Raw genomic sequence first — 27,334 nt, forward strand, 5'->3', positions numbered from 1 at the left:
AGCATTACCCCAGAAACCTGAGGGTTCACTTAGTTATTAGTTATTACCGTTGTGAAGTCTGCACTGAATCCTCCCTGACAGTAGCCTTGTCCCACTGCCTCACTGATCTCTGAAACACAGTATTGCAGTGGTGCATCATGAATTATTTCATGTATTTACTATTTAATATTCCAGAACTTCTGGTTTCAATTCATTACTGCATCAACAAAGACATTTTTCTTCATCTTTTTCCCACCTAGAGGATAGCTGTCATATTAAGATAAGCTACGTCTATGAGGAAAGAAAACAATCAATGACTATGTTTACATGCACGTTCATTTTTCATTGTTATTCAGTGAGACAAGATTCCACATTTCATACAGGTCATGCAAATGGCCGAACATAGGATTTTATCGATTAAGACACATGGGAAATGCCAATATAAAGTCATTTGGAATTTAGAAGCAATCTTTGGCCATGTATAAAGCATGTTCAGAATATGTTTTTCAACTGGTGTTTACGGTCAGCTGCCAAACCGACAAGCCAACCGTTTGCAAAGCTCGGGTTGCACAAAATAAAATCCCACATTCATGGTGGGGAGGAGTAACACACCTACTTTCAAACATTATGGAAATCTTGGATATCAACAGGTTTCCTAATAGGCTGAAACATCATAACACGATCGAACATGTCTTATTTTGTTGGCTGCATGTAAACGGCAATATTGGTGGAATATTCCTTTTTCATTAGCCAAGTTAACAGCTTAAAATACTGACTTTTTCTGAAAAGGGTTAAAAATATTTTGTGCATGTAAATGTAGTCGATGTTGAGGTATGAAGAGAGGTGACAGTTACCTGTGCGGCAGGGAGCGTACTCCACAAATTTGGTGAAATTATGGACTGAGAGGTAGCAGGTTCCTGTAGCGTCAGAATGAGGGACATCCTTTTCAGTCCGCCAGGAGTACAGAGGGGCACAAGCCTGGGGTAGAGAGAGGGAGTGCAGAGAGATGGGGATTGGCGGGAGGGGGGTAAGGGGGAGGGATGAGATTTGATGATGAATGGGGTGAGCTTTTACGTGGGAGATGTTTTTCCAGTTGCAACGTCACACTGGTGAACTCAGGAGGAGACCCTGGCTGAGGTCAGCAGTACATCTGGAGCAGAGTTACCACAGTAACCCAACCCAGGTCACAACCCGTCCTATCAGACCAAACAAGAGGCGGCTAAACTTTGATGTCACTGGGGGGGTCACAAAACATTTCTTTATGATGTGTCAAGATTACAGGTGAAAACTGGATCTGAGTGACAACAACTTAATGGACAGCAATGGGTGGGAAAAATTTCTCACAAAGAACATACACATTCTCTGTGATGTCAGAGTGAGAAATCACAGCCATTGAGCCAGAGCAGGCTTCACTGAAAGCCCCAATCATAACAGCAGAGAGCCCCAGTTGTGTGGTGCACAGCTGAAACTCTAGTCCTTCTCTTCCCAGCCCCCCAAAATCATCCTGCAGAGGGTCACCTTACCAGAATTGTGTCACCGTGAGAACGCACAGTCGCGCCGAACCACTGGTGGGACTTGAAATCAACCTGATGTTCTGTGTCGTTGAGCAAGACGGTGCGATCGCCTGGAAAAAAACACAAGAAAACAACACTGAGCAACAGCAATATGACAAAACATGCATTCTTTCATTTGGGTTCTTGAGTATCTTAATTCTGTTTTCCCCTCCCAGGCCCTCGGAAACATCTGGACAATTGGCAGAGAGCACGCTTTAAGACTCCGGTTACACTATTTTTCATGCAAGACAGTCAAGTTGAGAGTTTGAGGAGAGGGTATTTGCTACTCGGCCACTGCTCAGGAGATATTACTTCTCTTGCTTTGGCGGGGTTTGGATTGGACTAGCTTAACCTCGCTGACCCTTTCACTCTGTTTGACCACCTGGCCACTAATGCTGATGTCCCACTTTGACGCTTTGACAGCAGCAGGTGATATGACAGATGGTCTGGGGAGTCAGATTTAAACACAACTTTATTGGAAGACAGATGTTACATCTGTGCCGCAACGGAGAATGAAACGCAAAGAAATTGATTAGGCAAGGAAGTCGCATCACTATCAGATCAGCTCACACACTGAAGGGATATGAGGAACGTGAAAATGTGAGATCAAGAGCAACCGCCCCAGTTCTACTTAACCCTTGCAGTCATCATTCCCTCTGTACACTTTAGTCAAACAACAGGCATATTGCAAAATAGCAAAATTGGGTCTGAGGACTGGAGGATACTGCAAGAGATCATGACCCATGTAGATATGAAGAAAGCAGGCTGTGTGTCAGGCCTCTCTCTCCATGCCGTTCCACCCCTGGCCTTTCTTCCCAGCCAACTAGGCAGTCTGGAGCTTCTCCGTGTCTTTGTGGAAACAGCGAAGGGGCTGGGGTCCAAGGAAAACATACACACTCTGGCCCAGCTTCCTCATAGCAACCTCCCAGTCATCTCTGTTTAGGCACACACTTCTCTTCCCCCTTTCTCTGTTTTCATTTTCAATATTTTCTTCCTATTCATTTTTTTTTTTGCAATATCTCGCTCTTAGTCTCCACGTCTATACTGCCCTTTCTCTCCTTTGCTTCCAGGGAGGGATGCTCCCCCTCAACCAATACAGTAGGCAGAGAGATTATAGTTTTTTAAAAACCCAACTGTATGTCTGCTTAATCTCCAACATCGGGGATTTCCTGCTAACGTTATTCATCACGGGCCTACAGCAGTGAGCCCTCAGTGTGCTAAGTGGCCAGAAGTCTGTGTGTGAAAACAAGTGCTTTAGCTATACAGGTAATAACATGACCAGCACTTCAAGTAGCTCCTTATAAGCTTGTTACTTTAACTAATCTGTTTTAGCTGCATGGTATGTGTTTTTCCTCAAAGCATACACCTTTTTAATATTTTCATAACTCAGGGGCCTTTGTTTGGATAAGGCCAATGCAAAGCCACCAGGGAAAGGTAGGAGCAGCACGGTGACTTTGTCGGTTTGAGTCATGATAAGGCAACCAGAAGCAGCAGCGGAAAGTCCTCTTGTAATTCATACTGCTAATCATAACTATGATCAGTTATCTGGCCATCCAAAAGAAAGGAAGCACATCATGGTAACAGCTCTGAGAAGCTGAAGCTCTCACATGGCAGCATTAGTTATAGCATTAGTTCTGTGTCAGTTTAATGGATGATGAAGAGTTCTGTTTGTTGTCTGCGAGGCGACTGAAGGCAGCTGGAGTCACATGGAATGCTTTTAATGAAAATCGAGGAGATTCAGCAGGGAGATAGAGGGAAACACAGATACGGGACACAACAACATGTCATCTGACCGAAGTCCCCCTGGGAGGCTGGTTAGAGCAGTGTGCTGATGTGACATGGTGCCCGGCCCGGTCTCTCCCGGGACCAGCAGTGGAGTGTGGGGGTCTGGAGTGCATCCATAGACTCACTCTCGCCTTTGAACTGTGTGAGACGACAGCCATTAGAGGGGTTAGAGCCTCTCACAGTGATTGTGTGTGCGTGTATTTTTGCATGTGTCAGTGGGGTTGAAGACAAATGGCCAAATTCACTCATCACATCAGCTGCCCCCATGGGAGTACCGACAGCAGGAGAACAGAGAGGGACAGAGCGGAGGAACAGGGCTCTGGTTTCTCCCTCCTTCCTTCTCTGGCCTTCCCTCTCTTCCTCCCATCCTGTATGTGCCCTCCTCACACCCTCCCTACTGCCTTGGCTGCCCTGTCCTCTTCTCAGAGCCATAGACAGGCTCTTATCTCAATGGAAGAGGAAGTGGATGGGAGGGGGCCTCTGGCCACTTTGACCCAATTAGTTAGGCTAATTAAGAGGGTCTCTGGCCTGTGGGTCAGAGCTCAAACACACCAAGAAACAGGGAGACGTATGAAACCCCTTTGTGGTGGAACACACTAGGTTCCAATACTTTAGTGCTCGGATCAACATCAGGCCTGCCAAAGATCCCGTCCCGTCTGAAGACAAGACCGCCAGAGATCTCAGCTACTTTCTTTTGTTTTTTAGATTATTATTATCGGACCTGGCAGCACCCCTGAAAATTATAAACAACAAAAGGCTAATAAGGCCTGAATAAATTTATGCTTTTGTTTTTAAATGTCTGGCCTCCACGGTGTCTGCTTAGAAAAATTCTGGCGCTTAGACATATGTAGTTGATGACCCCTGCTCTCGGGGAAGATAACACTCCTACTCAAGCATTCACAGTGGCCAAAGTTTTTTAGAAATGTGTTTGTTTTTCTTTTTCTTTTTGCTTGAGCAATTGTAACTGGCAAAGAAACCCGTCACAACTGCAGTAAATTAATCACAGCAGTGAATGTCTTCTATGTAGCAGCTGTTTGGAACAGACACATTTGCATGCTGATGTCAATGTATTGAGTGTTCCTCCACTGTACAGTGGTTTTGCTGTGATCCAGATGTTGGAACTGGCTATGGCACTCTGCTCCTTCAAAGGCCTTTAAAAAAATATGAAGGACACTCTCTGACAGCCCTGGGGACTAACCTTCACTGCGAGGCTTCGCTGCTTGCACATGACATCACTCACTGTGGCCTCCAGCCAGCGCCCGTGGATGTGCAACACATTTTATGTTTCAAGAAAAACAGTGTAAAAATAGTGGAGCGAAGGGTACGAAGCAGCGGTGTCCAATAAAAGAATGTTGTTAAACTAGGCTTGTGGAATATTTCTCCCTATTGTGCATTATGGACAGTAAATTTACATTGGCCCACAATGCTTAGCTTTGATTTCTCAGGAAAAACGCCAAAAGCACTGCGGTTACTGTCCCTCTATATGTGTGATTCATACTGTGTGTGTGTGAGTGTGTGTGTGTGTTTTATCTAAAAGCTAGTAGACTTTTTTCTTTGATCGTTCCTTTCCTCACCTCACCACAGCTCCATTGTGCAAAACAGGCTGATGGCTACTCTGCCAACATACTGAAACATGAATCCATTCATTAGACTTCCTCGTGTTCTCCCAAACCACTTTGCCTAATTCTGACTCAACCGGAGCCTTATTGTCAGGGCCGCCGGTGTCTGCTTCACCTGTCATACAAACAGGACATTTCTTTGTGTCTCCTATTTGTTTATTGGTCGCTTATCTCCCTATAGCTCCTTCGGCAAGGTAACACAAACACGGCCTAGAGGAAGGGAGGAAGAGTATCCTTCAAAAACCTCTTCAACACCCCATTATCCTTTTCATCCCCAAAGAGAGGGACACAAAACAGGAAAAAAAGGATCATCCTGCGTCCAGGACTCAACGTAGCCAGCAACAGTTCAGTGACGTGGAACGCTGATGCCTGATCCTGACCGGTTGCTGACAACAGGAGCAGAAAGGAAATGATCTGATGGCTTCAGCTATTTTAAGAGAGTTTAGACACCATCTCCAGTTTCTCAACCTTGCAACAACCAGGTACCTTAGTTACGCAATCTATGCATAATCAAACACCGTAAATGTAGAACAACATTTGTTGAAGATTCAGGAGAATTTTAAAAAAAAAATGGTTTTGCAGCCAAGTTGCCAATACAGCTGTCATAATGCTTACCTTCAGTATCAAACTCGATGGTGTGACAATCTGATTGGCTGAGGCTCCATGGACAGAAGAAAACTGATCCTCCCTCTGTGACGTTAACCTGTCTTGTGCTGGCTTTTGGAGCTCCTATCACCACACTCGCACTGCAAAAAAGAGACAGAAAGAGAGACAACTTGCTGTAAATGTAATGTTACAAGTTTACCAAACCACAGGATCCATATAAACCTGAATTTCTTGACTTAACCATTGCTAAGAGCAGTAGCTCTTAACCTGGCCTTAATTAAAAATCGCATTCCAGACCTCCCACTCGACAGCTTTAAACATGATGCAGTACGCACATTTTACCGCTTAGCGAGCTGTATTTTGACTCTCAAGAAAAACATTTTAACAGGTTGCAGCACTGTTTTACATTATGCCATACAGCCAGGGGATGAACTGGTGCGATGACGTGTGCACATGTGATGCTCATGGACGGATTTACTTCACTTGAGCAGTCAGAGACACACAAGTAGAAACACTCACACGGTCACACAAGCATCCCTGTGGGGCAGATTCAATAAGAAAAACAAGAAAGCAGACAGGCTAAGTGGAGTCACACTCTTGTTTCTTCAGCTGTGGCACTAAACTTCCATGTCCTTGGAGCTACAGTGTATAAGTACAGGAAGGGCAGCCGACCACTTCAACTGACAGGGAATCATTCAGGTTACAGGTGAGCCTTCAGAGATTAAAGAGAAGAAGAGAGTGATGATACGTTAATGGAGAAAACAAAGATTTGGGCAAGTTAAAATATGGCCCAGCAGATAATGCGTCTTAAGTGGATGGTTTAGCCATTACATCATTCTGGACCCACTTGACCCGACAAGCATCACAGACACAATTGCTGGCATTGATGTGGGTAAACTCGGCAAGGAACCATTGAGACCAGACGGTGTCTAGGGGGCTCCAAAGCAGGAAGAGCACACCCTTTCCTGTCCCAAGATCTTCCAATAGTGCATGAACGTTTACATTTTGGTTAAACGTAGCATCCTGCCCCCAAGGGTAACTACTCAGCAGAGACCAGATGAAGTCGGGGGAAGCCAATAGGAGTCGAAAAGCACATTAAGCATGCAAGATTCCAACCTATCTATTAATTCAGATGACAAAACGCAGAAAGTTATGGTTTATGGAAAAAAATCTAAGAGAAGTGGGCCAGAGTGCGTTGGTGGTCAGTGCAAAGCTTTTTATAGCATTTCATCATCTGGGGTTTTGAAGACACACCACTTTGAGAGAACAAAGGGAAGGTCACAGAGCAGAGGTTTTCAGTTAAGTATCACACTGATAACTGTGGTCATATAACCTCAGAAGAGGTACAGCGCAATGCCAATTTCAAATGTGGAGCAGAAGCTCCTGGTTTGTGTTGGAAGAGAGAAAAAGAAACACACCAAGCAGACTTGGGGAGCAAGAAACGTTTTCTGACTGCATATGCAGACACAGGAATAGAGCAGCAGCGCTCCACCTGTACAATAATCTATATCACAGAGAGGCTTCCTGGTCAGGGATTCTCATGATGAGACAGCTGGGGATGTCCTCCTCGCTGTCTCAAACACAAACAGATATGCAAGCAGTCAGTAAATATTTAACAGGAGCAGACCACGCTCTATTAATCGGTTTTGAACAAGTTCAAGTCCCATCTGCAAATCAGCACGCTCATCACCTGCACTCGATATCTGTTTGAAACTTTCTTCAAAAGACTGCAAGAGTGATTACCTCTGCTGAACCTGCTGAACAAGACAGTAATCAACTGATGTTTCTATGGCAAAAAACTTCTTTCAAAAAATAAAGAACATGTCTACACTAACAAGGCCAAGGATATTTGAAGCAGCAGCATCTTTTGTTCAACCAGATCGGAACAGGGTCCAGCCGTAGTTGGCTGTGGCAGCTTTTCAAAGGAAAAAGTACAGGAAATAACATAACAAGCAGATCATGCTTTAATCAGCAAGTTGGCGGTTGAAGCAAGTTTTCACTACCTTACACAGATGTGCAGACACAAACACACACAAACACAGATTGATAGTAATCTGAAAGCACTGTAAATGAGTATGAATTAGCATTTAATGGGTCTTTATCTGGTGAGGATCAGTCTAAACTGGCATTTCTCCGCCCTACACCTTATCTCCTAGCTGTGTGCTCAAAAGGTTTAGTATTATTAGCATTTAATGAAGCTTTAACTGCAGTCGGCTGAGTGTTGCATTACAAATTCCTTTGTGAAAGAAGTTGGAGTGTATGACGGCTCTTGGGATGGGAATGCAAATATATGTAATCGGTGGGGGGAAGATCCTCAGCTGTTCAGCTGAAGGACAGACTCATCGTGTGCAAGCCTCTGCGGCTGAAGTGAGCCGAGACAAAAGGCGGTTCACAGAGGAATTAACAGCAGCAAATCACAGGTTTGATAGGGATCACAGCAGGCAATGCTCAGGATACATCTGAAAAGCAATGGCCAATCTTTATAGTGAAGCTCTCTGAAATGTTTTGGCTACTAGAGAATGAAACCACTCTTGCTTATCTGTCAGTTTCATAATGCTATGGACAATAGCAAACATCCTTTTAGGAGAGACTTGAGCAATGTCCTAATGGGGCAACAAGAGGATGAAAAGCATTGGCGGCTTCACCATGTCTAGGATAGTCAACCTCACCAGCTGCCATACAGCAGCCACTAATGACCCCACCCCCCTGCTGACAATTAAGCATGAATTAAACTACTGTAAGTGATTTGGGCTGCAAGTGAGGAATGTGTAAACAGCTTCAGTGCAACTGAGGACTCGGTTTGTCTCATTTGAAGCTCAAGCAATCAGAGTACATTCTACAAAAAAAAAATCTTCCACCACACCACAACTGCCAGACTTTAACCACTTTTTTATGTGGGGTTGAGAAATTAGGGGTGATGCAGAGTGCTGGAACTTGCTGATGTGACACTATCGTGCGTAGCCATGCCTAATACAGTTTATGATGAGGTTACAGAAGGGGTTGTCAGAGGGCAAATTCCTCTGTTGCCCCCCGCCCCTTTAGTCCGAACCCCCCCCCCATTCCACATTTAATTGTCTTCCACCCAGCTGCAAAAGCTGATGTCACTTGAACACTATTATAACCGCTTTAAGCTAAAAAGGGGAGGAAAGAAAAAATAATCACATTTGTTCAGTCGGCCGGTGCCGGCTGCAGTCACCACCTGCAGTCATAAACACGGTTTGATGAATGCTGTGGCACAGATGCAAAATGAGCAAGGAGGAGGAGTTGTGGCCTTCAAACCTCAGCAACACCTAAGAAAAACATGTACAGTGACCCATGGAGTTTGCACGGAGCTATCAACACATGCTTAAACATTGAAGTGGTTCCATATCAGTAAAAGAAAAACTCAGATGCAGTGACCTGATCTGAGCCAGAGGCAGCTCTTGACCTTCACTGCTCTCACTTGTTGGCAGTGGAGGAATGTAATGAAGAACGCCAAAATACAACAAACATCTCTGAAGGACCCCTTCATCGACAGAATGAAATGATATCTGAATCAATGGGAGTTGACATGTTGAACAAATTAATCAATCATTATATGATGTCATCCTGTAGCAATATTGACTTTTCAAAGCATGCGTGGGTACTTGAATGTGAGATCAGCTGAATGACAGAAATGAGAAGCACAAGTAGTGTGTGTGATGACTTATTCTAGACCACATGGAGCCATATGAAAGGTCTCACGTCCTCCACAGAACCAAGGCCAGACAGAAGCTGTTTGAGTCCTTACGGCTGCCATATGGACGATCGTCTACACACACAAACACACACACACACACACACACGCACACACACACGCACGCTGTCCAGGAGCCTGAGGATGATGAGAGTAGCAGTGCCTGCTGGGATGGCGTGTGCTGCTGACTACAGAGAGTCTACTGTGCTGTGCTTAAACCACATTTTTTTGTTAACGGTCAGATGGTACTGTAAGAACCAGATAAAGGATCTGTTTGTTGCTTTTACAGGCCTAGAGCAAGTCATGCATTTTATGATAATCTATAGACAATGCCACATCCCAGGATGAACTTGAAAAGGAACCACTGAGATCTAAACCAGCACAGACCAGTGTTGATAAGATAAACAGCCCGGTCTGTCGAGGATCTGACCCCAATATCACCACAAAAAACATTTCTTTGTTGTCCTCAACAGGTGGCCTGCAAATCACAATCTCAACTAGCCAAGGTATCCAAACAATGTTGTTTATTGTCACATGATATCAATTCTCCTCTGCAGCTGGGTAACTGGCCTGGTAGCTGAATCAACAAGTCCACACCAAGCTGTAATACAGAGATTTTTTTACTTCTGACCTATCAGCAGTCACTCTGTGGCTGCATTATACCATCCTTATGGGTGCTTTAACAGCTAATGTGGGGAAACCAGCAGCTGCTTTGTCAAAACCACCAACCATGCAAAAGGCATTTCACAAGTGACAAGTGAGAAATTTGAAACATCCTGCTGCTTCTGAAAAACATCAAAATGACTTGTGGTCGGGTCTATGCATTTTCTCATACCAAACTGTTTTCCCACCCCCGTCCCCCAAATACAACCCCCTCCCTCCCCCCTTTCACAACTCAACTACCCTAAAATCCTCCTGCAGGGAGTTTAACTGCTGGTGGTTCACACCTCTCCACAATGCCCACGTCAGGGGGTCCAGTCCTCTCACCTCAGGATAGAGAGGCTGTTGTATTAAACGTGGTGATGAGGGGGGTGAAGCAGCTGTTGAAACACTCTGTGCACCCCCACAATCACAACCGCACCCACCCACACATGCATACATACAAACCTCAAAGACAGTAGCCGTGTTCCTATTAATTTATATAAGAGTTGTAAGAGAACGTTGGATGTCCGTCTCATCAACCAGTTTGTTGCGAACTAGGCTACAGCGTGGTTTGGTCAGAAGCAGGGCAATAATTTAATACGATCATGTATCGTTTTGTGATGAAATCATAAATCAAGATACCTTGATACACTATTACATCAACTAGTTTGATAATAACAAGCACATACTAATTCATTTTTTTCTAAAAATCTGATGTGAAATAGTTTTAGTTTATATTTTGCAAGTTCTTAATAAAACTTGGGAAAATATTCAATATTTTAAATTTGTTATATTTGTTAAGAGTACACAAGATGCCACAACAAGCTAACCCATCTACAGGTCGTCTTCAAGAATTTGGTCTAAATGGAAAAGTTTTATTGTGCTTTAATTTCAGCTAGTATTGGCCATGCAGTATTGTGTCATGCTGGCCTGAGATGAGGACACGTTACGGGAATATCCTGGGAGTTATTAGAACTTAGAAATTAGAAGAACTTATTCGAGAAATGTATCTCAATATCCCAGTTAGCGCATCAAATCTGTTTCGACAGAGACAAAAACTACTACGAGTGAGTGAAAAAAACGCAATTAAGGAAGTTTGATTGAATTTTGCCATTTACATACAGAATTTCTACTGAAATAGTTAATAAAAATACTTGGAAACAATACTTGGAAATGAAACCCAGCTAGTGATGGCTAGAATTAGGTTTCATTTCAATTTCAAATATGAGATCTGATGCTAACCAGAATCATTTTATAGTGCATGTGCGTCATATGCCTATTGCTGTATGAAGCATAGCCTTTATCAAGTTACCATAGATGGGAGTCAGTTAGTGACCCAGGGGTTAAAACAAACCAGGCCTACTGGCAGCCAGAGATTAAATCTAGCAAAGTATGAGTCAGGACGACCTGAACAGCTAACAAAGTAGACATGACGTCCTCCGGGCATTCCCTACTCAATACAGCAGACGTGACAGCAGGGTCCACAGGCCCTTTAAACACGTCGTCACCCTCCACGCTGACATCTTTTTCCAGTGAAACACACACAGGTTCATTATTTAAAGCCCCCTATAACCAACACACTAGTAAAAGCTAGACAGGCACTTTATGTTTGAGACAGACGGCAGTGTAGCCAAGCTATCCCGACTGACCTTTACAGACACAAATGTTCCCTCTACCTACTGGCTTGATTCTCATAGGTGCACACAAAGTTTGACAACCCGAAAATTAAAGCAGCCTTTCAGAAGGCCAATAAATTAAGAAAGAAATTAGTCATACAGAAAACTCCTCAAATGGAACACAGTAAACAATTCCTGCCATCAGACAAGGAGCCCCATTGTCTGCACGCCATGACGAGAACCTGGATGAATAAAAGCTTGGCAGCCTAAATATACAAACTGTGCTCCTGCAGCTCAAACACTTACTGGTTTCATTTAGAAACAAGTCCATAAAGAAGGACACCAATGAAAACAATAACAGAAATAAGACTCGTGATCATATATGGCGAGGGGACTCTGTGTAGACAAAACATTGCCGCTTTAGTGGCCAAAAGAGACCTAAGTCCAATGTCAATATTAGTTCAATGCTAACCCTGTTTGAGGGGGCAAACTTCAGGAGAGTGACCTACATGGACAGGCTGACCCCTGCATGTGCAAGTCATGGCTAAACTATCCGTGAGCTAATGCACATCACCGACACGTCACTGAAACACATGCAGAGCGTGGAACATATTACTATCTCCATCAGGGGGTCATCCATCATTGGGTGTAGCTTATTTAAGGGCAATATAATCTCGCTCAGTGCAGGTCAAGTCTTAAAAAAATTGGTTGTAATATATGTTTCCTGAAAAGTGCAACATTCAACAGGCACCAGAAGCTGCCTCATCCTTTTATACACTCCAGGCCGAGTCTGTTTTTATTTACAGCCCCCTGACCCTTTGACTCCTTCTGCCTTCAGTATGATCCACTCCCTTATCCCTGCCTGGCACCGGAGAGAGTCAAAGAGGAGGAAGTTACTGAACCACTGTTCCCGTGATGAAGAGGGCCTTCATGTGAGGAGTCCATCTTCACTCAACATGGAATAACACACCCACAACAGGGGATCATACATCCTCTTTGCCCTTCCTGTGTGGATCTGACAAGAGCCGTCACACAGTTCACAGACACTATCCTCAGGCGTTCTTCCATGGTGGGCCGTCTACCAGTGTCCAAACTTAATTTTATTACGCCAGGCTGAAGGGCATGACAGACCCGCATATATAAACTAGTTGTCAACGATGAGCGTCAAACTGGGAGAAAGTAAGCCTTTGTGTTGCATGTCAGGGGCATTTATGGACGTGTGAAGTATCTTCCTCCCTTGTCTCTGCATCTACATCTGCCATCACTCTCATTTTTCTTATACATGGCTGTAGTCCAACCAGTGATGAACACAAAGTTTTTAAAGTCAAGCTCATCCTTACAAGAAGAATCTCCCTGTGCAACCCTCAACTGACTTTACCCCCGGGTTCCAGCCACTCCCCCACTCCCCATGTCTCTGACGTGTGGATGATGATGATGTGACAGTACAAACAAGAGATAACAGAAACTCGTTTCACGTTAAGTTCAACCTCTAAGAAACTATGAGCAATGAGTCATGATCCTAAAACTGCTTTTTTTTTGTAGCCTCCGTATTGACATTTCACTTCTGAATACATATCATCCACAGGGAAATTACAGGGTGTCTGGCTGTAGGAGGCTACACTTCTGCACATTAAAAAAATTAACATGAAAACCCATTGTCTCATCTCCTCCTCCATAAGCACGGCATCCCAACTGCAGAAAAGTTCAGGTTAAGTCATCGGTAAGATGACGTCTACTCTGTCCCACACTTAATGAGTCGAGGAGAGATGATGGGGAGAGAGGCTAGACGGTGGGGGAAGGTCTAGTGGATAGATGAATTAAAAAGCCCTGCAGAATGACATCAGCATAGAAGGAAGTGAGGAGGGGGATGCTGGAGAGAGAATACGGGTTCATGCATTCAAGCTTCACGTCCTAAATCATATGGCTCTCCTGAAGGTCCTTCTTCCCAGGCGGAGGGATGAAAACCAATAAGAGAAGGCTCTTAAAGAGACAGTTAGGGCCAGGGGGGGATCTCCCCATGTCTGCCGTCCAGGGAAGTCGGGAGGAGAAACAGGGAAACTAGAGCCGCTGCTGGCGGCCCACTCGGCACAAAGCCTCTTCTGAAATCCCAGCATGCCGGCTGGTTGAACAGTGGGCCGGGATACTGCTGGTGCTCAGCAGACACAGACTCAGCCAGGAAGTCTGAAACATTGACTGCGGCTACATAACCTTTTGTTAATGATTATTACGAGTAGAGGGCTGGGTACAAGGCTCACCAAAATGTACTTTATGTACAGATCTGACAGAAGCAGTATGTATTTCTTTTTGCTGCATCCCTGTTGATATAAACACGTCATGCTTTGAGGACAGTCAGAATGTCCCACACCATTATTTTCCCCTTTTACTACCAGGGTATTAGACCTGACCACAGGCATGTATGCATGACTTTAAGTCTCTCCAAATGACCGGTGCCAAAAGTCTCTTAAGGAAGAATGTGAGACAATCACAGCATGTTGGGTGTCAAAGGGGATCACATCCCCACTGAGCCAGGAAGCATCACAATCAGCAGCAGCATTTCAGACCAATAGATGAGATTGCTAAAGGTTGCAGTTAACAGGATTTGCTGGCATTTAAAGGCAAGTTAAAGGTTAAAAGGTCAGAATTAAATGTAATTTTATAAGACTATAAGATTGAGATCTGAGGGTAATTCTAAAAATGGGTTTGCTCTTTGTTTGAGTTCATTCTTTTTTATGATATTAGCATTATGTGGGCTCTAGTATAGGAATCATCTAGCACACAAATGCAATTACCTGAATATATTATATGACAGTGAGTTGTGTGCACAGTGATGGTGTGTGCGCTGTGCGTAACGCATGTATCCAGAGTATATCCTAGTATATGCACGAAACCCCTGATTTAATGTCAGAGCCATAAAAACATCCCGCAAATGAATACCGTATTTCCTTTTGGAAACTTGTATTATAACTTTAACAGGGAGGTTGTAAATGTTCTGGAGTTTGGCAAAAACACGCAGTACCATGGAAAGTTTACACGCTCAACACTTGTGTACAAGCGGGGTATCGTGAAGCGCCCAGATACAATTATAAACATGTTTCAGACTCTGCTGGAGCTTGTTGCTGAAAAGCCCCTTCTGCCTGTTTTTATAATAGAAAAATGGAAACATGCATTTCAAAGAAACTCACCTGGCAGAATCAGCCAAATAAAAGTCAACAGCATATCCGAAGTAGCTCCCTTTAGGTCCGCTGTAAACAGCTGGGTTATCCACGTCCAAGTTGAACGCCTCGCAGGCAGGCTGAGAAAAAGTGAGCAACAGCCCGCTGATACAAAGGAGTGAGCGGGCGAGAAGGGCTCCTGTCCCCGGCGTCTTTACGCGAAATCGTTCCAAGCCCATATTTGAGAATAAATTAATCCACTCGAGTTTGTTTCTGAAATTGCGAAATTGTCCCAGTTTTGGCGCTTTCGAGCCCGCAGATCAAGCCTGAAAACAGTGGTGGCATACGGCTAAAACTGCATCCCTGGAACTCTAACCGGCCAGTATCTCATTAATGCTCAGTCAGCTCCTCTCTGCGTCCTCACTCCTCTCTCTTTGCTTCTCTCTCTCCAGGCCCACGCCTTCTGCGCTCACCTACTCATGATACATGGAGCAGGGAGTTCCCACAGCCGTGACAAAGTTTGGAAGAGGAGGAGCCTGTGATTCCCTAAAAAAGAAGAGGGCAATTCTCATCCAATAACATATCTCGGAGTACATGTTTACAAATGTGGTGGAAATGTGGTCACTTTTGCACTGTTGAGTTCAGAGACTTTCTTATCAGTGGCATTAAGATCATTAACCAAAAGAACAATGGATCAGAAAACCTCCTGTCGATGTTTATCTCCCAGTTATCTTGAGGTTTTGTGACTGAAGCTGCTGTTGAGAGAAGGCAGCCTGATAGGTGATGGGAAGGTCAATGAAGCTTCACATGGCCAACCAATATAGATGCTTCTGTTCTATGACAATCTTGTGGCTCTTTATCTCTTGAGGTTTTTCACTGATATGCCAGGAATTCAAACTGTTATAAAGCACAGTTTTCTTTTCTACTTTGTGAGCATTTATAGCATTAAAGGGACAGAAAAATCACTTATTACTTATTTTCTTAACTGTAGAGCTAGTTATCTATATAGATAATTTTGGTGTGCGTTAGTGTTAGCGATATCGTTTGTAGAGATTCTGCCTTCTCTAGAATATAATGGAACTAGTTCAAGTAGATAATGTTACAGATCAGCTGAAGAGGACGCCATAACTGTGTACACCTCAGCTGTCACAAGCTTCTTGTCCTATATGTGAAACTGCTCACAACCATGGATGTATTATTACAACTAGATGTTGGATCCCAAAATGGCACTGATTCTGTTCATCGAGAATCGCTACTTTCTGGTCTTCCAGGTTTACTTCCGTGAAATGTGGCCCACTGATGCCCAGAGGTGTTTCTCACACTGGCATGAGTTCCTGCTCGGCTCATAGATTTCACATAATGGCGACTCCACAAGTTTTTAAATGGCTTTTCTCAGCCCCCGGAAGGTTTTTCAAATATTAATTCTCTATGGCTTAAACATTCAGAATTGAAAGAGTCCTAATTGACTTTGTTTGTTTGGGGTGTCCTGTTAACACTTATATGGACATCTCTTATACAATGGTGACCTATGGAGAAAATCATTTTATGCGTTTTCATTGCAGTTCCGCGAGTGGCCACTGCTAGGCTGAGTGAAAGCATCTTATCCATTTCTCATAATACATCCATGCTCACAACAAGTCTTTCATGTTGAGTAACCGAGTTGTGATCTTTTTGGAAAGAGATATTTCTGTTGAACCTTTTTAAATGTATTTATTTTGGAGCTTTGATCACTACAAGCCCTGTCCCATCGAGTTCTACTATATTATAGAGAAAGCAAACATCTTTACGGCTGATATCTCCAACACTGGGCGACTCACACCAAAACAATCTAGACTGATAAATAGCTCTACAGGTCAGTGGAAAAATACTGTATGTATTTATGATTTGGGGTTGAACTGTCCCTTTAACCCCAACTTTTTCAATAATAATAATAAGCTAGTTCTGTAGCTTCTTTAATGATTCCATAAACATGCTAAAACTAGGAATATAAACTGCTACTACTCCACTGGTCAAATAAACCTCCCAAATATACAATTCTCAAAAACGTAATGGCACACTCCACACTAATTACACCTTTGTCACTCACTCTTGCCACTCAACGCGTGATGCACATGTATTTCCATGTAATTACAGCGTTGATCTGATTTGGGCATACAATGTCCTCTGGTGCTCTTTCAGGGGGGTGTGGGAAGATTTCGTATCCCTGCCTCTGGCTCACATGAGACGGAGGAAAGTGGTTTTAGGCTGCGAAAAGCAACTACTCACTGCAATGAGACCTTTAATAAACCTATCCTGGCTGGCTGGAATTAATGACTGTTGGTTTAGCTGATTCACTTGAAGCCTCTGGGATTGAACGCAGGGGCCAAATTTGGCTGTGTGGCAGTAGCAACACGAACTCTCTCTGTCAAGTGCTGCTCGTATTTATAACTGGTCTGAAGCTCCCCGTCACAGGGAGCGAAGTCCGACCGTAGACCGATGGGAGTAATCCAGAGTGTCTGGTGGGGGGCAAGTTCACAGCTGTTGGGGGCACTTGATGGTTCAAAGCCTTAATCCTAGAGGGGTCTCATTCTCTCGCTCTGTTTTTAGGTCCTCAGGATGAGTTGTGGATGAAGCAGAATTCGAGGCGTGGTTGACAGAAAGACGGATTATATGGAGTCCTAACTTTCCCACTGAAGTCACGGTTTGGTTTTTTTTAGAAACCCAATCATATGCAAGCAAAAATATTTGTGTAATCTGCCACAAACACACTGAGGATTTGTAATGATAGACACGTCAACACATTCCACTTTGATTTGTGTGTCTGACAGTCTGAACCCACTGCAGGTCGTCGTCATTCACACACACAGTACCATGACCTCATGATGGGGCCAGCAAATACTTTGGAAAATAGATAATGCCGGTATCAGCTCTCAGTCATTGTCTTCTTTAGCGTCCGCCTGATTGAACAGCTTCCATGTTATCTATCCACATCACAATTATCTATTTGAAGGTATCGGAAAGGATCAGGATTTAACAGGAGGTAGGAGAAATATTATAAGTGTTCTGACCCCCGCCTTCCCACGTACATTTACTCAAGCACTTAAAGACACATTTGAGGTACCATTTCATTTCGAGGGAAATACTGCTTTTACTACACTACGTTTGTCTGACAGCTCTAGTTGATTTACAGATTACAGTTTTTCATCCCCTTCCTGGAAACCATGTATCTCCAGAATTGAATCCACAAATTTGAATGTTTGTGATAACCTGAAGGATTAAGTTTTTCTTTTTCAACTAAATTAAGTAGACTTTTTAGAGATGCATGGTTCTCACAGGACAGCGACGCTACAAACATATGATGATCTTATAGAATATGATGCATTGCTGTAGGTTAAAATACTGGACAGTATATAAAAAAGGACCATACAACCTTACAGCAGTAAAATGCAACATACAGGTTAATGCAGCAGAAATGTATTAATCCATATATAGTAAAACACTGACAGGAAACATTTTACTGCACAATGAATACCTTTACTTTAAGTACTGTAACTGCATTTTTCTGATATATTTTTAAATAATTCTACTTAATAAAGGTTTAGAACGCAGGACTTGTACTGCAGTATTTTCACAGTGTAGTATAAGTACTCTTTTTACTTAAGTAAAAGATCTGAATACTTCTTCCACCACTGCTCTTCACACACGTCTGTATTTGTGTCATCCAGTAGCAACATAACCTGCAAGCCAGTGTACACAAGTGTGTTCCGGTAAGCATATTTTGTGTGTGAAGCCAGAGCCTGTTCTGCTTTCGGTGACGCGTAATTGTTTCTGGCCAACTGAACAGTATTTTCCATCTCCCTCCCACTGTGATTTCCATTAAAAAAAGGGGGTGTGGTTTTATTCCAATGCCTCTGCTTTGACATCATCATTTGGCCGCTATGGCAACAGATCTGAAGTGCAGCAAAACACTTAAAGAACATTTCACAGGACTCGACACAGCTGGCCAACTATTTTAAATATAGACCTGACACATTGGCACTTCTGCAAGGCCAGGCATATACGACACACACATTGACTCTCCTCTTTCCTGGTTACTGAACATATGCTTTCCGCTATAGTGGGACAAATTATTAATAGCACTACCAGCAGGCCACTTACTGCTCTTATCTTCACAGTTATATCAAGATATGAAAGTGTTAGCTCAGTGTTCTCATGCAACTGCTTCTCATTTACTTTACACTTTCTTTATGAGGCATTTTAACAGATTTGGCAACACATGAACGGAAACATCTCTGTCACATGTCTGCCATCTCCAATACTATACAAGTTGTGGTTTAACAGGGATTATGTGCCATACTATTTCTTAACTAGTGAGCATTAAAAAGGTGCTTGTAGGCGAATTTGCGTCTGTATTTTTCCACAATCCGAAAAGAGGCCGATGTAGGCCGATGTATCTGTAACATTAGTGGCATCTACTTCCTAACCCTGACCATAACACTAATCGTAACCGTAACCTCTAACCCTAACAAAATACGGAATTAAATCTGCAAAGTTATAGGCGTATGCGACCAGGGAACATAGGACCCCAATGTACCCTGGTCGGGGAACATCGGACCCTGAGGGATGACCCCGAGCTAGGCTAGCTGTTTCATCCTATGGTTTCACCGTGCTTTCTGTCTTTATGCTAAGCTAAGATAACCAACCTCCTGGCTCCTGGTTTAATATTCAACTGAAATATGGAAGTGGCATTGATCTTATCATCTTACTCTCTGCAAAAAGCAAATATTTCCCACAATGTTGAATGACTCCAAGCTGTTTCCCTGTTTCTTTGTGCTAAGCTAAGATAACATAGGTTTCTTATTTACCATACAGATGAGAAAGTAGCATCAATCTTCTCATCGTCAAACTTTCAGTAATGCAGTGTCTTCACAAGGCTGCATAGTGAAAGCAGCATGGCAGAGCAGCAGCTTCAGTCCTATGTTCAGGCACAGTATTTGGTGTAGGTTACCTACATTTTGGCAGCGCCCAGAGCCCAACACACAATCACTGTAGTTGCATAAAACTGAAGGAAAATAAAATCAAAGCCAAAAATATGCTTAGGTTAGCAGCCTGTGTCGACAGCTGTATTGATTAAATGAGATGAGTGTATTTCACAAAATGTCAAACTATTGCTCTACTCTGAACTTCAAAATTAAGGTTTTCTGATACTCAAAATCAGCTAACAATGATTACATCCGTTGGCGCCTGAGCAAAACTTCAAGTGGAGGAGATGCATCTCCACATTTTGCCTTTTTAAAAATAAGCTTATCATTATACAGTAATCATGTGATATTTCAGCAGCTTATATCAAAAATCCTTTTACTATTTTCAGCAACTGACAAAAACTATAACACGTTTGTTGGTTTCATTGAACCTGATAATTTGACAAAGCATCACTGTCAAGCCACACAGGAGTCCTACTGTTTACAGAGCTAAGAAACATTTACCATAACTGAGATCATGGACTGAAAATACCTCATAGGAAACAATCGCCTGTCATATGTTGTATCAACCTGCTAGGTCCATGGACTCCAGTCAAACTTTAAATGAGCTAAAAGTAGGATTGTGCTGTCGCTGAAATGCCGAAACGATTTGCAAGTCAACAGTCCACGTCCACATTCCACCTAATGTAAGCTCACTGATCCGAGGTTAGATTGTGCAGAAATGCAGAAAATTTGTTTTAAATAACAACTGACCCCTGCCAATTATGTATCGTCACAAGTTGCTCACCTATTTTCAAACATAAAAGGTACCCATGGCTACATCGCCTGAGGCACCAGCCTACCTTCATGTCACTCCTCTTGTAGCACAAACAGTGAGCAAAGACCGATGATGGGCTCGACAGGGGTCAGATGTAGAGACACCCTGATGGCTGCCTTTAAGCAACTGTTAGTGCTTTAAGTCTCAGAATAAACACAATCTTACCACTCGGGGAACAGACAGCAAATAAAGGCAACAAGTTGCAACTTGATAGTTTGTCCATGCATACAAATCAACAGTCCCAACAATCAGGCAAAGAGGATCTAACTTCTGTTTGTTCCTTTAAGCAGTTTGCCAGTTCCTTTTGGATGTATTGGATTTGTGATTCATTTAGTTCCTAATAAAAAGTCTTGTTGAGCCAAAAAATTTAAAGTAATATGTAAAAATGTATTTTCTGAACAGAGGACTATACATGCCGGCTCTCATTCATATACAGTTAAGTCTTTGGGAAGAATGGGCTACTGTGGCTTAGATTCAAACCCGCTCTTGATCTAAAGCCTGAAACCTGTCTTGAAATGCCCTTCAAACACACAGAGCGAACTTTCCTTCCTCCTCCTTCTTCTTCCCCTCTCTCCGTTTCTCCTTAACTGTAGAAACACAGTGATACACATCTTACAGGCAGGAAATTCCTCCAATATAAAAGCCGGCCTGGGCTTCCTGTTTCAGCCAGTTCCTACTCTTTGCATCTCTCTTTACACACACAAACACACAACATGCATACATGCAGACTCAATTCCTATCCGCTTTGCTTTCCCATCAGCTCTGTAACATTCCCCATGTACAAGGAGGAAAGGGTGGTGAGGTGTCGCTGATTGCTCCAGCCAGTCTGAGGCCTTGCATACTGGATGACAGATTTGTCACAAAGGGGTGGAAGTTCTGAGCTGGCCCGTGTTGCTGCATGGACTGTCCATTGTTTTCAACACAAGCTCTTAGCAACGTAGTGGCTGAGTGAATCATATGATTGTTTTAGACAGAGAAAACATCTCAGAGGCCCCTTACAAGGCGAAGTACACCCGCCCTTCTGCATTATGGTTTCCTCTTGTAAGCTTTAACTGTCATCCAGATAAATTGAGACAACGTGTGAGGAGAGCAAGATGATCCAAACAGTGTCCATTGTGTAGTTGCCTTGTTAAAACAGCTACAAAACACCTAGAAATTAGCTGTTGTGTTTTTATGTACATCTGCTAATCAGTCCAAGGGAGCAGAGCAGTAAAGCAGCAGCCTGCAAGCTGCTGGGGGGGGGGGACTGACCGTGCTACCAGCTCCAGCGCGCCTCGTTCTACACTCCATAACACACATGTCCCCTGACCCGCCTGCATTTACAGGCTGCTTCATGCAGTGTTTAGTCTGTGTCCTCGCTCACTGAACTTGTTTGCTTGAAAACACAACTCCTTAAGAGGTGGCATAAAACGCTTGACATCCTTTAATGGGAGGTCACTGAGGATGGACCGGGCTGACAATCCAAAACAAAAAGCAAGCACTACAAGAGAGCTACAAGTTGGCTAATAAGAAAATCCTCTACAAGGGATGGATTTTGTGTTCAGATTTTGTGAAGTGCAGATGAATGTGGTTCTTTTCATAGTCAGTGTGTTACCTACAGAAGGTGGAGGTCGGAAGGCCCACAGTCTGGAGAATCTGGCAAGAGGACAAACAAGGAAGTTAAGCAATGTACTGTTCAAATGTATTTTAGCCACAAAAAACTACTATTTGTTTAGTATATGCTATATTTGTAATAATGTAAACGCTATCTTAGAGTCAGCCAGCCCTGTTTAAGTTTACATTGGGGAAACTGAAGCTGTTATCGAAGCTTTTGTCAAAACCATCATACTCCATTGACAAAAACAGTAATTTCAACTCGCAGAACAATTGCTGCTCTACCGCTGCTTTGATAGATTAGTTTGTTTGTTTGTTAGTCTTGTTAGTTCCTAACCTTTTAAAAATCACCAGTGTCACACAATAACACAAACTAATTGACCAATCAAGGCATAACCCGTGTCCTGCAAGGTAAAATGACTGTTTCTGTCAATAGAATCTGATGGCTTTGACAAGAGCAAAGGCTTCCGTTCCCCGCACATAAACTTATTCTAAACGAAGAGGACATTTAAACTGATATCAAGATTTTTAGGCATACCCTTTTTTAGGTGGCTAAAATACGTTTAGCTTAGCTTCCGTGCTGGTCCTCCTGTCTGCTTTTTCAAACTGTCAATCTACTGTTGAAAAACAATATGGATAAGTACCTCATGCAACCCCACTTCAAAAATCTAAACTATCCCTTTAAATACCAGAATCAACAGTGAAATATAAAACTGGTAACACTTGAGCCGGATCACAGCAGGCAATATTCACAGGTTATGATAACGAAAGAACAACAAATAAACGGCGGAGGGTATGACTCTAAAACCAGGTCAAAAGTGTTTGGTTGTGAAAACTTGTGAACAGGAATGTTTGAGTTTAAAGATGACATTGAACAAGACATGTGTGCACAGCCAGCCAGCCAGTTTTGCATTCATGCTCCGTGTTCAGGGTGTCATGTTTTATTTGGATGGCCTATTTGTCTCTCAGAGTAATGGTGTGCCCCACCGACCCCCTCCTGTGTTTTGCTATTGGGGCGGGCGTGCTCTGGGGCCGCCGCCGGGCCCTTGGAGTGAAGGAATGTGGCTGTAAAATGTGTGTATCTGGGGGTACAGCAGGAGAGGGCAGTGAATCAATGTGATCACTGGAGAGCCTCGGGGTATTGTTTCACACGCAAATAAACACACACACACACACAAACACACACACACACACATACACACAAACAAAAATACACACACACGTATAACCATTCACACATTCCCTCCAATTTGCCGCTGTTGCTTTCCCACACCCACTCCCTTGACCAAACATGTTTGACACAATGCATATGGAAACAGTCACACCCGGCTTCCCATGACAAAAACAAACTGCACTTAAAGAGAATATAGATAAATATAGCTTCTGTTTCTTCTTATGTTCACAGACATAAACAAAAACATTTTCTTTTTTGTGTTTAAATATATATATATATATATATATATATATTTATTTTTATTTTATTTTTTATTTTTTTTACAGCCAACCAGAGCTGTTTTAAGCACAACTAAATTTGTATTAGCTATAAAATTAAAGAGTGCACACTACCCTTAAAAAAGGCCTCTGGCTCCACTTGTGTTGTGACTTGAGAAATCTTGTGATAATGGACGGTTGATGGCACCAGTAGACACAATACCATCGCAGGGACTTTCAACACTCGCCGACAACGCCGACATGCACTTCCTCCAATGACGGAGACATTTCTACATGAGATTGATGGAACGACAACGACAAAAGGTTTCCCACAATGTCTTCTCGACATTGTTTGCCGTAACACAGGTGGACCATAAAACAACATTAACTATCATCATGTATCATCTACATTGATGGGTGTAACACATTATAGTTTCCTGAATGTTTCTGGTTAGTATCTTCAATTTCCTTCCTGACGTGGAGGTTCACATTTATCACTGAGGTTTATTTTTTTCACAGTCAAGCAGTGCATGATCCTTCACCACAGTGTTCCAAAGGCTTATACACCTTTGATGTTTTCTTGTTTCTTCATACAGTAAGAAGACTGATGTTGTTAGGCTCAACTCTAACTTTTTTAGTTTTACCTTGACAAGAGTCGGACAGTACCTGGTACTTTTTATGGTACCACCGCGGTCGAGGTTCCAAGTGGGCTGAGCTAGATACTAGGAAATACAGTTAAAACAGTACAGACCACTGATTAGTCAGAGGGAATTGTCACTAGCGCATCACAGAACATCCTGCAGAACCCGCCATTTTTAAAAAGCCAAGTTATCATCAGTAGCCATCACAATTTCTGTATAAAGGTTGATTTTCATCTATTCAATTGTCTTTTAAGTTTTCAAAGAGTAAGTTAAACAGTGGTGACTGATTACATGACCCACTAATGTAAGTGATTCTACTTGCCTTTTTGCCAAGTATTACAATATCCGTGTCTATGGCGACATTCCCAGGCTAGATGTAAGTTTGCCGCCATGTTAGTAACGCTTTTGACAGCATCTGTGCTTTACAAAAGCCCACCTCTCTCAACCGGGTCGCAGCCGGCAAGCGTGACATGCCTGGGTGTGATACAGTTGTACTCACACAGTTCAACCAAACTAGACTTTAGCCATGAAGCGTGCTTGGGCACAGCCCGAATGGACTGTGTGAGAAGGGCGCACTCACACTTACAGTTGAGTAACAACTTGTAATGGGGAACCTCAAGTTCTGAGTTAGGCTTGTAGTAAGGGCAGAAATGTAATAGGAAGGTGTGTGTGTGTGTGTGTGTGTGTGTGTGTGTGTGTGTGTGTGTGTGTGTGTGTGTGTGTGTGTGTGTGTGTGTGTGTGTGTGTGTGTGTGTGTGTGTGTGTGTGTGTGTGTATGGATTAAGAGGGTAACATATATGGGACGGACTGGAAGTAGAGAGGTGAAGGTGTTTCAATAAAGAGCAAAAATTAATAAATAAAAAGAAATAGTCAACACACAGAGTGGCCATGAATGTGACAAGATGGAGCCTCTGAAAGAACAGGCTCACCTGCAGTTACATCTTACTGCCAAAGATGCTGCTCGAAACAACATATCTCAATTCTTTTGTAGTACAACTTTAACTCAACCCACAGTTTAAAAAATGGCAGCCTGAGAAAAATACACATTTTACCATGCCGAACACTATGTACTTTACCCCGTACAATTAACAAAGTGCAGATGTTCCTCTGTCTGGTTGCCAGGGTCACGTTGGTACTATGGGGTACTATCCACAGTGGAAAATGATAAGAGAAATGCACTGGAGCGCTGATTGTTTAATTGTAGGTCCCCCGATCTCTCTTGGGTTCAAGGATTTTTCAACTGAGAAACTGCTGTTTCACGCCATGATGCTATATGAATCATTCGACTCAGGTCTGGTTAGGGCTGACCATCAGAGCCATGCCGCTAACATGGCTTAAAATATAAAATACATTGAACATGTTGGGCTCTGGAGACTTACACATTAAAATCACTATTATTCTCTCTCTATCTCTTATCTGACTACTTCCTCATGTATTGTGCGTTATATCCTGTCCAGACTGCAGAAGCTGATGAACAACACAGTGGGTCTTGTGTGGAGGCCTCAGAAGAAAGTACCATACTTCAGCTGTGTCACCTTGTATAAACATTTAAAAACAATGTTTGGGATGGTGAGTCACAATGCCCATTAAAAACGTTGCAACTACCCCCCTGACTCCCGTTAATCTGTGCTGCTCCTCCTTATAAGTCAATGTTGATGTTAGTGCTGTCCAGAGGATCGAGGTGTCACGCACACTTGCACAGCCTTATATAGATGCCATCAGAGGATTATGATCGGTGCATTAGTAGTATCAGCCGGTGTGAACCAACATGCAGAGGCTACACTGTCATCTTGCTAATGTACAAGTCATAGCGAGGTCACATCCAGTGTTGGTCTGGTGAAAGAGCTCATACCCTTCCCTTAAACGAATAGGGGGGGACTAGACAGAGCATGAGGGGTCTCTAGAGAAGTCTTTGCACGTAGCATGTCATCTGTCTGGATAAGGTTACACCCCAAACAAACCAAAAGCATGCCCACAAGCAAACAGGGCAGAGGGGAAGTGTGTTCTCTAATGAAAGGGTGCGAGGTCAGCGGTATTATTTTGGTTCATCTGCAGGTTTTTTTTCCTCCACTTGAAATCTGACACATCACGTGTTCATGTGTTAAAATATCTGAGAAGGACCTCCACCAAATCTCCACCTGTTCTCCAAATTATTTGTTCAATAATATGACAGGAGCCTTTACGTATATAAGCAGATGTTTTAAGCAGCAGATGATTATATGACGTAAACATTTCGTTTTAAAATCATCACTGAAATTCAACAGTATAGGTGGCAGGGGGAAAAAATCCAGTCAGGTATTTTTATTGCTGCTGCACGAGGTCTGGGACGGCTCCATGGAAAAACCTTTTAGTAGGCTTTTTTTGCTTTTGGGACAGTCGTTAATACTGAATCTGCTACAGCTTGTACGACTACTCTCCTGGCTGTCAGGAATTCATACGCTCTGGACTAAAAATAGTTTCTCCGCCCGGTACGTTTATCCAAACCCATATGCCAAGCACAGAGCAGGGTCCTTTTCACAACTGCGTAAGCCTAAATTTGTGAGCATCACATTGTTTGGGTGGCCCTCTTGATATGTTTTATCTGAGAACACACACACATTATTAGGAGTGTGCCATGCTGCCACAGCCAAGCACTGAGCACAAAACAATCCCAGTCTTCCTGCGTTTGTGTTGAGGAATGTTGTATTTTGGTGCGGCTGATGAATCGCCGACTCTTCAAAGGAAAAGAGAGTCATTTGCGGCTTATTTAACGTCACATGTCATTCGGGCAAAATGTGTTGACGTCTCTATGTGTGATTGCTCTAATCATGAGTGCCACATTATTTCTATCATTGGAAAAACATGACAATCACACCCACTTTGCTTTAATCTGGCATTTACATAGTACTGCTGTAATTATAGCATTACATAGATTATATGCATTACGGTTATAGCACTGACTTAATGAATTTTCCTGACCACACATAACTGGCATAACTGGTCTTCCCTGTGGGGCACATGACAAAACATCCCTTTTTTAACTATAGAGATTTAACTTTCACTGAAAACAAATTTTCAATAGTGGAACACCCAGGTGGGAAACAACATGAAAACATTATCTAGCCAGTGGCTAACTCCCCATAAAACTACCTACTAGCTAATGAGTACAGTTGCAAAACATATGCATTGAATTTCCCACGTCTAATTTACGTACATCTGGAAAACACTTTGGATTACCTAAACTT

The 27,334-nt window shown here is 42.9% G+C and overlaps 1 protein-coding gene across 1 annotated transcript in view; it reads right to left on the reverse strand.

Moving 5' to 3' along the window:
- The window catches only part of itga5 (integrin, alpha 5 (fibronectin receptor, alpha polypeptide)), a 36,559-nt gene extending 21,468 nt beyond the window's left edge, over positions 1-15,091 (reverse strand). The window contains exons 1-5 of the mRNA XM_083920074.1: positions 14,698-15,091; positions 5,552-5,682; positions 1,503-1,603; positions 834-957; positions 48-109 (exon numbers count right to left, since the gene is read on the reverse strand). Of these exons, the coding sequence (XP_083776200.1) occupies positions 48-109; positions 834-957; positions 1,503-1,603; positions 5,552-5,682; positions 14,698-14,906 (627 nt within the window). The 5' untranslated portion in view covers positions 14,907-15,091. The remainder of the gene's footprint in view (positions 1-47; positions 110-833; positions 958-1,502; positions 1,604-5,551; positions 5,683-14,697) is intronic.
- Between the last annotated feature and the right edge of the window lie 12,243 nt (positions 15,092-27,334).

Source organism: Echiichthys vipera (assembly GCF_963691815.1).
Source record: "Echiichthys vipera genome assembly, chromosome: 9".
NCBI classification, from domain to species: Eukaryota; Metazoa; Chordata; class Actinopteri; order Perciformes; family Trachinidae; genus Echiichthys; species Echiichthys vipera.